Below are 13,253 nucleotides of genomic sequence, written 5' to 3'. Positions count from 1 at the left end.
CCCTCCCTCCCTCCCTCTCCCCCTGCTCCTTTCTCAAATTTCTGCTGGCTTTCCAATTTATTTTACTTATGGGAAGCCAAGGAGAAAGTCAATGAAAAAGCTAATTGTAGTTGCAAATCCAAGGCCAGCAGGTAAGGAAATGGATGCTACTGGCAAGGTGAGGAAGCAAGGGGGTCTCTGGGTCAGAAATACTATGGGTATGTGTGTGAGGAGCCGTGTGAACTGGATATGGATGGATGGATAGATAGATATTTTCGCATATTCAAACTTTGTAATGTGAATTTATACTAATGATATTGGCAGGGTTTGCCAATTCTTTTTTTCAGATTTTATTTGCAATTTATAATATATATTGTGGTATTTGATATGCATGTATTAAAACATCACTTTAAATAATAACTATTAATATAGCTCAGGAATGTTTAATTAAACATTGAACTGTATTAATAGTTTGATTAATATTAATATCAATAATTAATTAATAGTTCAATAATATCCAATTATTTTACATAGCAAGAGAGATTGTAATTACTAGATCCTTCCTTTTCAAGTTTTGGTAATGAATAACAATATTTCATATATCTATAAGCATGAATGTAGAATGCCAGCAATAACTCCAGAAATGGCAGCTGTTAGATGATTCTGTGAAATATTTAACATGTCAACAACAAATATCATGTTTCCTATTCTGATATATCTGATAATTTATTGTATATAAGCTTATTCCTTACAAATGAGAAAATCTAGAATAATTAGAAAAAATACAGTCCCTGGTTGCAAATACTATTTGGACTTCAGAAAGAATATTGTTACTTCAATAGATAACGTCAATCTAAGAACATTCAAAATGCAGATCTGAAATACTGAACTAGGGACCTGCTTTCAAACATTGCTGGTGTGCAGGAATTTTTATATTTAGAAATGTATCTCATTCTTGAATAATTTTTCCTTTTCTTTCAGGAAAGTCTAAAACTTCAAGAGACCATGGATTCAGCAGCTGCACTTATTACTATATTAATAAGAGAACGAAATCCTGCATTTGTTGGTCAGCTTCTAGTAGCATGAAAAATAATTTTTCAGTTATTTGTGTTTGAAAGTAAAGATTTTTTTAACAATTAAAAACTAGGGTTTGTCACTAATATATTTAGCATGAAATAAAAATATTTTAATAAATATATTTATAATAAATACAGAAGATTCAGTTGCATGTTGTCTCAAGTGCCTTGAGCAGAGAGGAGTGTTATGAAGTAGGCTAAATAAAATACTTTTAACAAGATATAAGTGAAGAGTATTTTTGAAATATTCTGGTTTTAAGTCTGGTTCTAAATCTGGTTCTGTTGAACTCTAAATTTAGGAAGCTATTAGAAGTTATTTATTAAAATGCATATAGCTGTTATTTTATAGAAATACTGTATAGTCATATGCTCACATTTTTGCTATTTTTGTAGATAGGCAAAACAGAAAGGTCCATGTGAAAAATATGGTTGTTACAACCTTTGTTTTGCTTTATGTAGCCTCTACAGTTGATATCATCTAACATATAATGGAGATAGATCAGCTTTCCAAAACTGATTTACCTCAGATGACCTGGATTTCAGCTTCTGTAATGTCTAAACATCATTGAGAATTTTAGAAATTGGGGAAGACTAAATTGTATTTTGTAGTAAGATTCGTTGTATGGGCAAAATAAAACAAAGTACTATAAATTACACTTATGAAACAAGTTACACTATAGAATAATACCTACATGATAGGATTAAACACAATTCCATCATCACCAAATGAAATTCTAGAATATAGTAGTAGTAGTAGTATTGCCACTACTAGAGTTTTCTTCGTTTCATGAGCATCTTGATCTTCTATATTAAAATGAATCAGAAATCCTCACGTTGAAAACTCTCTGTAAATCTCCTGAGCTGGAAATAAAAGCCTACTTCAAGTGACTGTTAACAAGGCTTACATATTCCACTACAAAGTTTTCTGTTTTATTTTGGCTTAGCAAGTTGTATCAGTCCAGCTGTTAGGGTTTGGTGATCATGATTGTGGGCTTGACATTGCACATGAATGCATCTTCTGTGACTAATGGAACCAGCACCTTGCATTTTCATATTTTAGAGCAGCTAACTTGTATCTGTACTGGAATGTAAGAAAGACCTCAAGAGATAGGATGAAAAAATGCTGCCTAGGAAATGGTAAAATAAGCTGCAAAGCCAGTAGCTGCATAATGGGCAGAGAAAGAGAAGAGTCTCTTTATCTCCTTTACAGGCAGTTAAGGAGACAGTGGGATATTTGTACTTTTAAAGTTGCAACATTCTGTTAATGTAACCTTACAATATAGTAGAATCAATTCATATGAGTATTTTTCCTGTCTGGTTTACCCGGAAGGCTGACATTATCTTAGGTCATCTCCTTTTTATGCAGAGACTACTTTATTTTTATCCAGCCTTTATTTTGGAACATAATAAAGGGAATATATATTACTCCTGCCTAGTATGATCCCCACAACAATTCTGTAAAGTGGGTAGGACTGAGAGGGTGATTGGCCCAAAGTTATCCAGCCTGACTTTCATGTCTGAAGGAAAACTAGATGGTTTTTATGTCAACATCTTGACCACTGTACCATTTGTGTTCAGCAATAAATGCTAAACATTTAATTTGCATATTTATAATTTTATAATATTAGTAGTAAGGATTGAAAGAGCTTAAATGTTTTTTTAAAATGCTAATACATTGTTTATTTTCTACATGTTATTTGTGGCAAACATTTTAATACTAATAATAAGCTACTATTTAAATTAAGATGTTATCTTAAGAAATCATATAATGCCCACTTTATTGTCCCTTATTATTCATATGGAATAATTTGTATTCTAATACCCTTATGTATGCATGAACATACTCCAGTTGCATTTATGATCCTCAACTGTATGATTTCATGTAATATATGTAAAAATACTAAATAAGTTTGGCTGATATTAGATGAGCATTAAGCAATTTTATACTTTATTGTGGATATTCATGCACATAGTCTTTGAGGTTGAGTAGATCATTAATCATCTCTTACGTCATTTCATACATACTTGAGGTAAATAAAAATGCTTATAAATTGACACCTTGAATATCCCCTTAGGTGCTGTTTGCTTCATGAAGTTAAAGTTTACCATTTATGGTAGAGTTAATAGAGCAATTAGAGTAGTTTGGTGCAGAAATTCTATTTTCAAGTAATTCTTCTGAAAAAGTTATAGCTTTCTTCTTAATAGCGCAATAGGGATGTAATCAATACTAAGAAGGTCATGCAAATTGTTAAAAGCAAACAAATAATATGGTGAATGTTCAATAATTCTGTGAGTTCTTCATAGGAAGTGTACAATTTTGTATTTTCATATGAGTCAAGCATTCATCATAGGATGCCAATTGGAAAGACAAGACTGTGATCAAACTTTTCAAGGAAAGGGAAAGAAAAATAAAAAGATAGTTTAACTTTTCTAAATATCAACATTAGAATATAAAAATGTGATAATAATGGTTAACTAAATAAATGATAAATTAAAATTAATAATTTTGTACAAATGGTGTTAGAAGCAAAAAGTAGTTTTCTTATTTGCTGGAAATAAGAAATAATAAGAAATGGAAATAATCTTGTTAGGCTATCTATAGAGCTGTTGCTTGATTTCTGAAATGATTTGTGCAGTGTTTTGACTACTGATTCAAAATAAAACTAATATTATTAACAGGATAATAATGGGTTCTATAGCATACATTTGACTGGAGTATAAATTTTACAATTTTGAATAAAAAATACTGAAATAGCATATGTAGCTTCAAAAAAATGTCTCTGCCAACTTTATTTCATTGCTCACAATCTTATGTTAAAGGGCCAAGAATCATTCTAAATTTATAGTACTTCAGCCAGATCTCTTAAATTCATACACAAAGCAATACTGATGCATTTTAACAGATAAAATATTTTCTGCACTTCAACTGTCATGGTTTTCTGCAATGGTGCAAATGAAGAGTTGGCAATTTGTAGAAACAAAAGCTGTAATCAACTCAGTTTTAGATGACAGTTGAGATTGAATCAACAAAGCATGATGATTAAAAAAATATATAAAAAAATAAAACTTGATGTTAATTGTGTAAAAAATGTTTAGGATAATTGTATGCTTTGATCCAGAGTTTGAGATTGTGGAGAACAGTACAAAGACACTTAGTCCAAGCTTGCTGATTGGAAAATAATAATAGAATATTTATTTATATTTATTTATATTCCGCCTTTATTTTATAAACTCAAGGCAAAGATCATCTTTAATATCCCTTCCTCTTCCCGTGTTACACAACAGCAACCCTGTGAGATGAATTGGGCTTAGAGAAAATGACAGGCCCAAAATCACCTAATTGGCTTTCATGCCTAAAATAGATTAGAACTCAATGTCTTGGTTTCTGATGCCTCAACCACTAAACCAAACTGGTAATAATTACAGAACCTCTTCATATCAAATTCTTGAGGAAAAATTCTGCTGTAATACACCTTGATTCAAATTGAGGAAGAGATTGTACTTCCATACAATATAAGGAGAAAGAAACAAGAAACAAATTTCTAAGCAAGCAAGTAGACAATGCAATAGATAAAAGCAGCTGTACAGAACCTTGGTATATTCCTCAGAGCTATTCTGTGGGCTATCCTTATAGACTCCCAACTAGTGTCTTAATTCTATAATGAAATTACCTAATTCTAATCTCATATATTAAAAATGTATGATTTGATATTCATCCTGTCTTGAAATATATGGTTTGTTGAGTAAAATATCCATCTTGAAATATATGGTTCATTGTGTGTGTGATTTTGAAAAAAAAAAGGCTATTTCCTCTTGCTTTTTTCAAAGATCACTTTCTTGAATCACATTTTTTTTTTCTGGATTAACTTGAACAGATGCCAAGACATGCAAAATAAGTATCCCTTGTGGTGCTTTAGTTGATAATATTTTTCATGAATTGATGCTTTTTGTATTTGTGTAATATAGTGAATCTACCTGAAAGATCTATTTCATGGCCATCTTCTTGAAGCTTGATTAGTGCTGAACTTGCAAACATAAAGATAAATGTAGATGTATCTGATTCTGAGTTTCATATTTCCATTTGCACATTCATTGAAAAATTATTTTGATTTGATTCAAACTTTACAGCAAAAATGCAGCAAAATCAATTAATTTTAGAATCTATTGATGAAAGCTATAGTTGGAAATTCTTTGTTTTGTTAGTGACTTATATTTTGTCCAGGTTGTTCCACCAAAGCTCAACCTTTCGAGAGCTACCATTTGTATTTCTTGCCTGAGCAGGGGATTGGACTAGATGACCTCCAGGGTCCCTTCCAACTTTATTATTATTATTATTATTATTATTATTATTATTATTATTATTATTATTATTATTATTATTATTATTATTATTATTATTTTATTTTATTTTTTTTCAAACAGAACACATAGCATATGTGTCTTTAAAGGTGCTTCCTGGCAATTTTGAACAAGGAGTTATTGTTGTGATTACTTCCACACATGATTATTATTATGGCTAATTTTTAGTCATTTGCTCAAATTAATCAAAACGCATTGGCCTTGATTGAAAATAGTTATACAATTAAAAATAATTAGTACTGATTGTCCTATGAAATATAATAACGATTGTGTGAATTTTATGGAGAATTTGAACACTGCAATATTTGCAAAACAATCTAATAAAGAGCAGTTTATTAGAAATGTGTCCGGCATGAAAGACATTGTTGATTTTTGGGAGTTTTGCACTGATTCATACATTGTTGCCCTATGGAAATACAATGCTAAAAACTTATTTCCTTCAGCTTTCTGTAAATATTAATTTACATGGCGTCAAGGAAGTCCAATACTATGGCTTGTGGATTAATACTAAGCAGAATCTATTTAGATTCTAAAATAATATTGAATTTAGTTTTTGTAAAACTTGATTTACATTAGAAAGCTTGCTACTTAAGGGATTTGAATTTTTTGCCACAAAAAAGCAGACACTGTGCTTTCCACATTAATCAACTTTTTAATTCCTGTTCATTGTAATTTGTTTCCCCATCTGTTCCTTTGAAATAGAAAGAAAATCCATTCCTTTAGGCTCGGCGCTTCCTGTCTTAATACTCTGTTGACACTTTTGTTGCCGCAGGCAGAAATAAGCACCCTGGTGTCCTCCAGATTTTTTGAACTCCCACAAACTTTTGCCATCTGCTGTGTTGCTTAAGTTGATGGAAATCATTGTTCAAAATAATCTAAAGTACACTGGATTACTTAACCTGGATTGCCAAAGCTGTTAGCCATCAGTCTTAGTCCAAGTGGCTCCACTTTACTCACATGCCTGAATGTAAAGAGGGAGGCAAATCTAAACATACTTTCCTCCACTCATGTTGATTTTTTTCCACAGAACTTGCACTCTGCTATAGATCCATATTTGACCAATTTTGTCAACTACAAATGGATCAGAAAGAAAGAAAAAACCCAGTTGCCTCAGAAATGGCAACTATTTCTAATTTATTTATATTTACTTTTTTAAGAACAATTTTGCATCCTTTAGCCAAGGGAGGGTTGAAAATTGCCCAAAGCCATTTTTTCTTGGCAAAAGTTAAAAATGTCCTGAAAACACACAAAAAGTCCAAAATTTGCAGGAATTAAAAAGTTGAGGATATGTATCAGTCTACTTGCAAAAGTTAGCTTTCTGTAGTGTGGCTGAGGAAAAGAAAATGGAAGCAATTAAATAAATTAGAAATGTCCTAATCCTATCAAATTGGAGTCAAGATAGCAAGTTAACACAGAACAATCAAGGATTTGTAAGACAATGAGTCACAGTTGGGTGTGTCCATTTCATTGTTGCTACAGGATGTGAAGTGAATCCAAGCATTGTTTAATCTGCATAACTGGAAAGGAATATTAATTCCACATGACATATGTTTATTGTAATCAAAAAGGAAAATAAATATAGCAGGTAGTCCTTGGTTTGTTAACTTTCCATCATAATAAGCAGAGTAGGGTTTGTTGGTACCAAAGTACCTGTACAAATTTCCTTTGATTAATCTTGTTGACTTCTCATCATTTTATTTCAAAGATATCTGCAATAAAAATAAATGTAATTACAAAGCAAATGGAAGTATTTTTATTTACAAAAATAGGCATTCTTTAAAAATTGAAATGGGTAAATGCAGCTTAATATGTTGTTTAGAAACTTGTTCAACTGCCTTCAAAGAACAAAACTGAATTAGAAGTTAGGAATCTTGTTCATTTGTCTTCTGATTAAATAGACTTTTTTATCAATCATGCACACTATGGCTGCTATTTTGTTAATAGAGAGCACATTTTGTGATAGTTTTTACCAGCACAAAATAGTGCTTTCAGGCACTATATCTTGCACTTGCTATGATTGCAGTCAGACATATTTAACATGTTTATTTAGCTCTATTCATGTATTAAGAAATCCGGACAGCCCACCAATTGATAGATGTTTTTTTCTTAGTGACCTTTCTCCAGTAATATTTTTCTACTGGAGAAATTTTTTTCACATGAGTTAAATCCTGATAGTGCAGATTTCTCTGTTACGAATAAAATAGCATGTGACATTTAAGAGTGATATTAATAGCGGTGGCTACAGTGGGGCTTTAGGAGAAAAGAGACAGAAAATACTATCTAATAGTGGGAATGCCCTTTGATCTGAAACTTTGCATCATTCTCCCTCAATGAGAAGAGCTAGTTCAAATAGTCTGGAGTCTAAACGTGGTAATTACTTGTTTGTTTCTGCCTGTTTCTATTTTCTGTTTTCTAATCACAGTGGTTTAATTGCCATTGGTTAAGACCAAAAGAGTTGCATTTTATACACATGGCCTTAGGTTCTTGCCTCTGAACCTTCATCATTGCTGTAGGTACATTTCCAGCACTGAGTGTACTCATAATTTCATTCAGTCTATTTCTCCTGACTGTTTAGGCTGTACTGGAAAAGGACAAGTATATACAACATCATTCATTCTTGATCATCTTTTTCAGAATGTCTTCAGCTTTCAGAGCATTTTGTCCTTAAATGGTTTTTGACCAATCCAACTTTCATGATTTCTGTGCTTCTCTTGGCCAACTTTCCTTGTTGTAAGCCTACCCTGCTTTGATTTTAAATGGTCCTCTTCTACGGTCTGGCACAAGAGTTCTTCCCTTGCCTCTTTGGATCAGGAACTGAGGCTGTTATTCTTTGGCATCTTTCAGCTTTGCTTAGTGGGGTTCAGAGAGCAGATGGCATTTCTGCAGCCAACAAACTAGAGATGAAGAGCAGCTGTGAAAAGGATAACTTACCATTACAGCAGTTTGTTTGTTGCTGAGCTACATGCATACCAGCTTAACTAAGTCAATCCATTCCTTCCTTGGATTGTTCAAAACCCATTTCCATGAAAATGCAATAAATGAATAGACCAATTTCAATGCACTTCACTGACTTTTTTTCTAAAAATTGTCATGAAAATAATATTTAAAAAGATTTAAGGGGTGAGCTGTGAGGTTTATGTTTTGTTTTGTTTTGTTTTTTTCATATAGGCAAAAGAAAAGAGAGGAAGGAAACTTAACTGTCTGCAAAAGAGCTGGGGAGTGGCTGCTTAACACCCGCTCAAGAAAATCATACTAAGCTGGAAAAAACAAACTTCTCCTAATGCCTTGAGTCAACAATGCAAAAATTACCTTTTCCCTGTTGCTTGAAATCATAACAATCCCTCATTAATCCAGTGTGTGTTTTGTATAGCTTCATACAAACTGCCACCCAGAGACTCCAGCAATATTTCTTTCCTTCCCAGAAAGGTTTAAAAACAAAGACAAGAATAATTATAAGTAAAACCAACTGGCAGTCAGTAATTCTCAGGCCAATTCATTTTTAGAGGAATTTCTTAAAGAAAAAATTTATATTAAAATAGAATTAAAGCAATAAATTTAGTGCAATTTACCACTGTTTCTAAAAAAAAAAGTAAATTAACTCATGTTGTGAGAAATTAGTTTCTTCCATGGTTAATTTGAGCCAGATTCCTCGGGGATATTGAAAACAGCAAGCTTGATTATGTAACAATTGGCCCTTCTGAATTAACAATTAAAATTCCAAATTATTGGTTTGGAATTCTTAGTGGCCTAGAACCATTCAATCAATTAAGTGCTGAGTAATTTACATTAAACAGCAAGTTTGCTCTCCAAGCTACTCCAGATTCTATTTAACCATTCAGTAACATTTCCCTTCAGTTATGCCTAATGCATAGTGACTTCAGGAAAATGTCCCTGTAGATACCTGAAAGACAGCATAACAGATTTACTGTTGCTTTTTCCTAGAACATTCTTCCTGCTTTACCGTATGGTCTACAGCCCTGTGATTTCTTGATAATTTTCCATCTAAGTGATGACCAACCTAACTGTTCTTAGCTTTTTTGGATCAGACAGAGTCAGATATATGCCATTATGCTAAAACTTCCCTTGACACAAGTCAGTTCCTATAAGTCCATGGTTGAAAATCAAATGCCATTGTCTTCCAGGGTATTCTAACTGCCACTTTAAGCTATATTCCTGGCATTTTTTAATAACCCCCCCCCCCCATCAAATAGTAGCTTCATCTCATCCTATTTACTTTTTATAATCAGTGAACTGCTGCCACCTGCTGTAGACCATCTTTCATTGGTTCTATACCTTAATTCAATAAAAAATTAATAATAACTTGTACCATGTCTGAAATTAGCTAGACTTTGATAGTTCTCTTATCTATAGTTGAAAAAATTCTGAACATAGCAGCTCAATAGATGGTAATTTTGTTATGAATCACAATTCCCATCTCAGTAGAATACTCAGAAGAATTTGAAGCAATAAAATTCCCTCAGCATTTTATGCTTACATAGTATCAAATCACAATCATACCAATAACTAGAAGTCTAATTCTTGATAAATTGCAGTTAAACTCTTACTTTGGTGAGACTAATTAAAAAACTGTTTTCATTTAAAATAAAATAAAATGTAAATAAACTTCCTATAAGTGGGATACATTCATTTTGCCAAAAAATACCAGCACAGTAATACAGAGAACATCTTATTCCTTTGATTTGCTTTCTACAACAGTCTTCTGTGCATTTCCAATAAAAGGCAAGATCCTCCTAGATATTTTTAGTGATAAAGATATAATTTGTAACACATAGGAACTCCTTGCTGTTTCCTATAGGATTATTCCTAGCTGTTTCATTTTAAGAGTAAGTAAGTAATACTAGAAACTTGCTCAGTTACCTTACAGCAGGGGTGTCAAACTGCTGGCCCGCAGACCGGATGTGTCATGTGGAAACCATGCCCACTCCATTCCCGGCAATGACAAAACAGTCCCGATATGTTGCGCAACATCACGTGACGTCGCAAGTTTGACATGTCTGCCTTACAGGCATATTTTTACATCCAAAGTTTCCTCATCGCTTCTAAGTTTTAGGATTTTGTATCTATTCATCTAAATTCACTATTCTGCATATTTCACTTTTGATTTTATTGTGTACATTTGGATTCTTCATAGGATTGTAGCAAATCTATTACTAAAGTTGCCCTGTAGTTATTTAGCTTTCAGATCCTATGTTTAGATTTTTTTGCCTTTCTACTTATTTCTATACGTAAACATGATATTTGATGTATGACAACAAATACTGATGATAGTAAAATGGTAAGTTACAGATAAAATCTAATTTTTTTTTATCTTTGGAGAAAGCTCTTTATACAGGAGACTTGCTCCTAACGACCCTTAGTACAGCCATTAACTTCTTTCTCATTCAAATTTAATTTCAGTAGCAAGAACAGTGAGGACTTCATACACAAGAATACTGACATCTAAATTACTTGTGGTTGCAGTTTTTAATGCTTGTTGTTGTTAGTTGTGAAATCGTGTCTGACCCATTGTGACCCCATGGACAATGTTTCTCCAAGCCTTCCTGTCCTCTACCATCTTCTGGAGTCCATTTAAGCTCATGCCTACTGCTTCAGTGACTCTATCCAGCCACCTCATTCTCTGTCGTCCCCTTCTTCTATTGCCCTCAATCTTTCCCAGCATTAGGCTCTTCTCCAAATGATTCCTCATTAGGTGGCCAAAGTACTTGAGTTTCAACTTCAGGATTTGGCCTTCTAAAGAGCAGTCAGGGTTGATCTCTTCTAGGATTGACCGGTTTGATCGCCTTGCAGTCCAGGAGACTTGCAGGAGTCTTCTCCAGCACTATAGTTCAAAGGCCTCAATTCTTTTGTGCTCAGCCTTTCTTATGGTCCAATTTTCACAGCCATACATTGAGACTTGGAAAACCATGGCCTTGACTATACGTACTTTTGTTGGCAGGATGATGTCTCTGCTTTTTAGTATGCTGTCTAGATTTGCCATAGCTTTTCTCCCCAGGAGCAAGCGTCTTTTAATTTCTTGGCTGAAGTCCCCATCTGTGGTGATCTTGGAGCCCAGGAAGATAAAATCTGTCACTAATGCTATATTCTGCTTATTTGTTTACTTGCTTTGTGATCCCAATTTTCAAACTAAAGCAAAGCAAATACACAAGCAAAAAAGTAAACAAGATGGTTGCTCAATATCTTCATTTTGGGCAAAAATTTTGCTGAAAAAGATTATTCTTAAACTCCAATCAGAATGGCAGAATGATTGAGCCACCTCTATTTCAGGGGCAATTAAGCTTGTTAACTGATGGTCTTGGAAAATCAGAATTAAATAAGGGGATACCATTCATATTGATAAACATTTGGAAAGTTAGAGATCTGTAATACATTTCCATGAATAAAATACATTTAATTATTCAGCAATAGTAGTTTTACGCTCCCTACCATTGAATTTTATTAGGAGTACATTTAAATGTCCATATGCTACTAGCCTATCTAATTTATAAATTGGGTTGCAGTACAGAAGATTTCAAGATATACCTTTTCTTGCTAAATCTCTCTGACATTGTTGAAATTGTGTTTGAGGTATTTGCACGGTTGTAACTAAAATTCAGTATGTTAGCATAGATCAATATTGCAATATATTCTATTTATAATTAAGAGAAAAAATATTTTTTACAAAACATGCTGCATATAATGTACAGATCTTTACAGATTCCAATGTGCATATAGCATTCAAAGCAGAAGGAAATATTGGAACCTAGTTGGCTGTATTGGAAGAATCTCCAGAACATTTGTTCTCAAATGTTTTGAGAACAATCCACTGAAATAAGAGCAATCCAATGAAGTGTGATTGATCTAATTGTCAGCAACATTAACCTTGGTTCTTGAATGGGAGACAGCTTGAGAATTCAATGCTCTGGGTTACACTGGGAAATCAACACAGCTACCTGGAAGAAGGCACATTTCCATAACACTGTCAGAAAAACTACTGAACGTAGTAGCAAAAGGTGCTTTTTACAAAAGCACTCCAAGAAAATAGTTTCCTTTTGGAAAAAGCACAACAATCAAGGGACAATCATGACCTGGATGATTGAGAATCTCCATAGATATATGAATATAGTCATCAGAAATGGAGCTCAACTCAAGAACATCTTTGTGTACTTTATATTCTTATGCTGTGGCCTTCCAGCAATAAATAAATAGTAAGATGATGTAGTGAAGTGGCTGTTATCCAGGCCAATACCATACCACACCTTTTGAATGTTGGATGTTAAAATGGTGGTGCCTTGCTTGGCTGTGGCTGCTTCAGCTCTCAAGAGTGATGATGGAAGGGAATGACTGATCTGGACTGAAAAATAGGGGCAAGTAAGCAGAGTTGGATTGCTAAACTTTCATCTGAACGTCAGTCCATATTGGAGATGAACTGTCGAGAAAACTGTTCTGAAGGGTCTGCCTGGTCTTGCATTACTACAGGGGAAAGAATCAACAACAGAGGCACTGGCGATTGACACAGAGGGTGAGAGATTGGCTGCAATGTCTGGAGGAGCGGGGAGGAAGAAAGGGAATTACTGGAGGTAGAATCAACGTCATGCTCAGAGTTTTGGCCAGCGAAGGCAGTGTTTTGGGCAGCATGGGCAGAGTTGGTGGCAGCCATTGCAACTGGGAAGTTGCTGACCATCTTCAGAAGAAGAGGAAGAGGTGTGACCAAAAGAGGAAATGTGGCAAACGTGGAGGCCTAACATCCAGGCTAAAAGCTAGACCTTACAGAGTGTCACTTCCATCTAGTTGGTTTGCAATTGCTCACTCCTCAGAGCCAAAAATAGATTACTTGACAAT

General features: G+C 33.7%; 1 protein-coding gene across 1 annotated transcript in view; it reads left to right on the top strand.

Annotated features, from left to right (window-relative positions):
* The window catches only part of CRPPA (CDP-L-ribitol pyrophosphorylase A), a 38,841-nt gene extending 37,594 nt beyond the window's left edge, over window positions 1-1,247 (top strand). The window contains exon 10 of the mRNA XM_015810810.1: window positions 961-1,247. Within this exon, the coding sequence (XP_015666296.1) occupies window positions 961-1,065 (105 nt within the window). The 3' untranslated portion in view covers window positions 1,066-1,247. The remainder of the gene's footprint in view (window positions 1-960) is intronic.
* The last annotated feature ends 12,006 nt before the right edge of the window (window positions 1,248-13,253 follow it).

This window comes from Protobothrops mucrosquamatus, unplaced genomic scaffold, assembly GCF_001527695.2.
Source record: "Protobothrops mucrosquamatus isolate PMUCROS unplaced genomic scaffold, P.Mucros_1.0 scaffold21, whole genome shotgun sequence".
NCBI lineage: Eukaryota > Metazoa > Chordata > Lepidosauria > Squamata > Viperidae > Protobothrops > Protobothrops mucrosquamatus.
The sequence above is the reverse complement of the archived record's forward strand: the minus strand, read 5'-3'. Positions and strand labels throughout refer to the sequence as shown.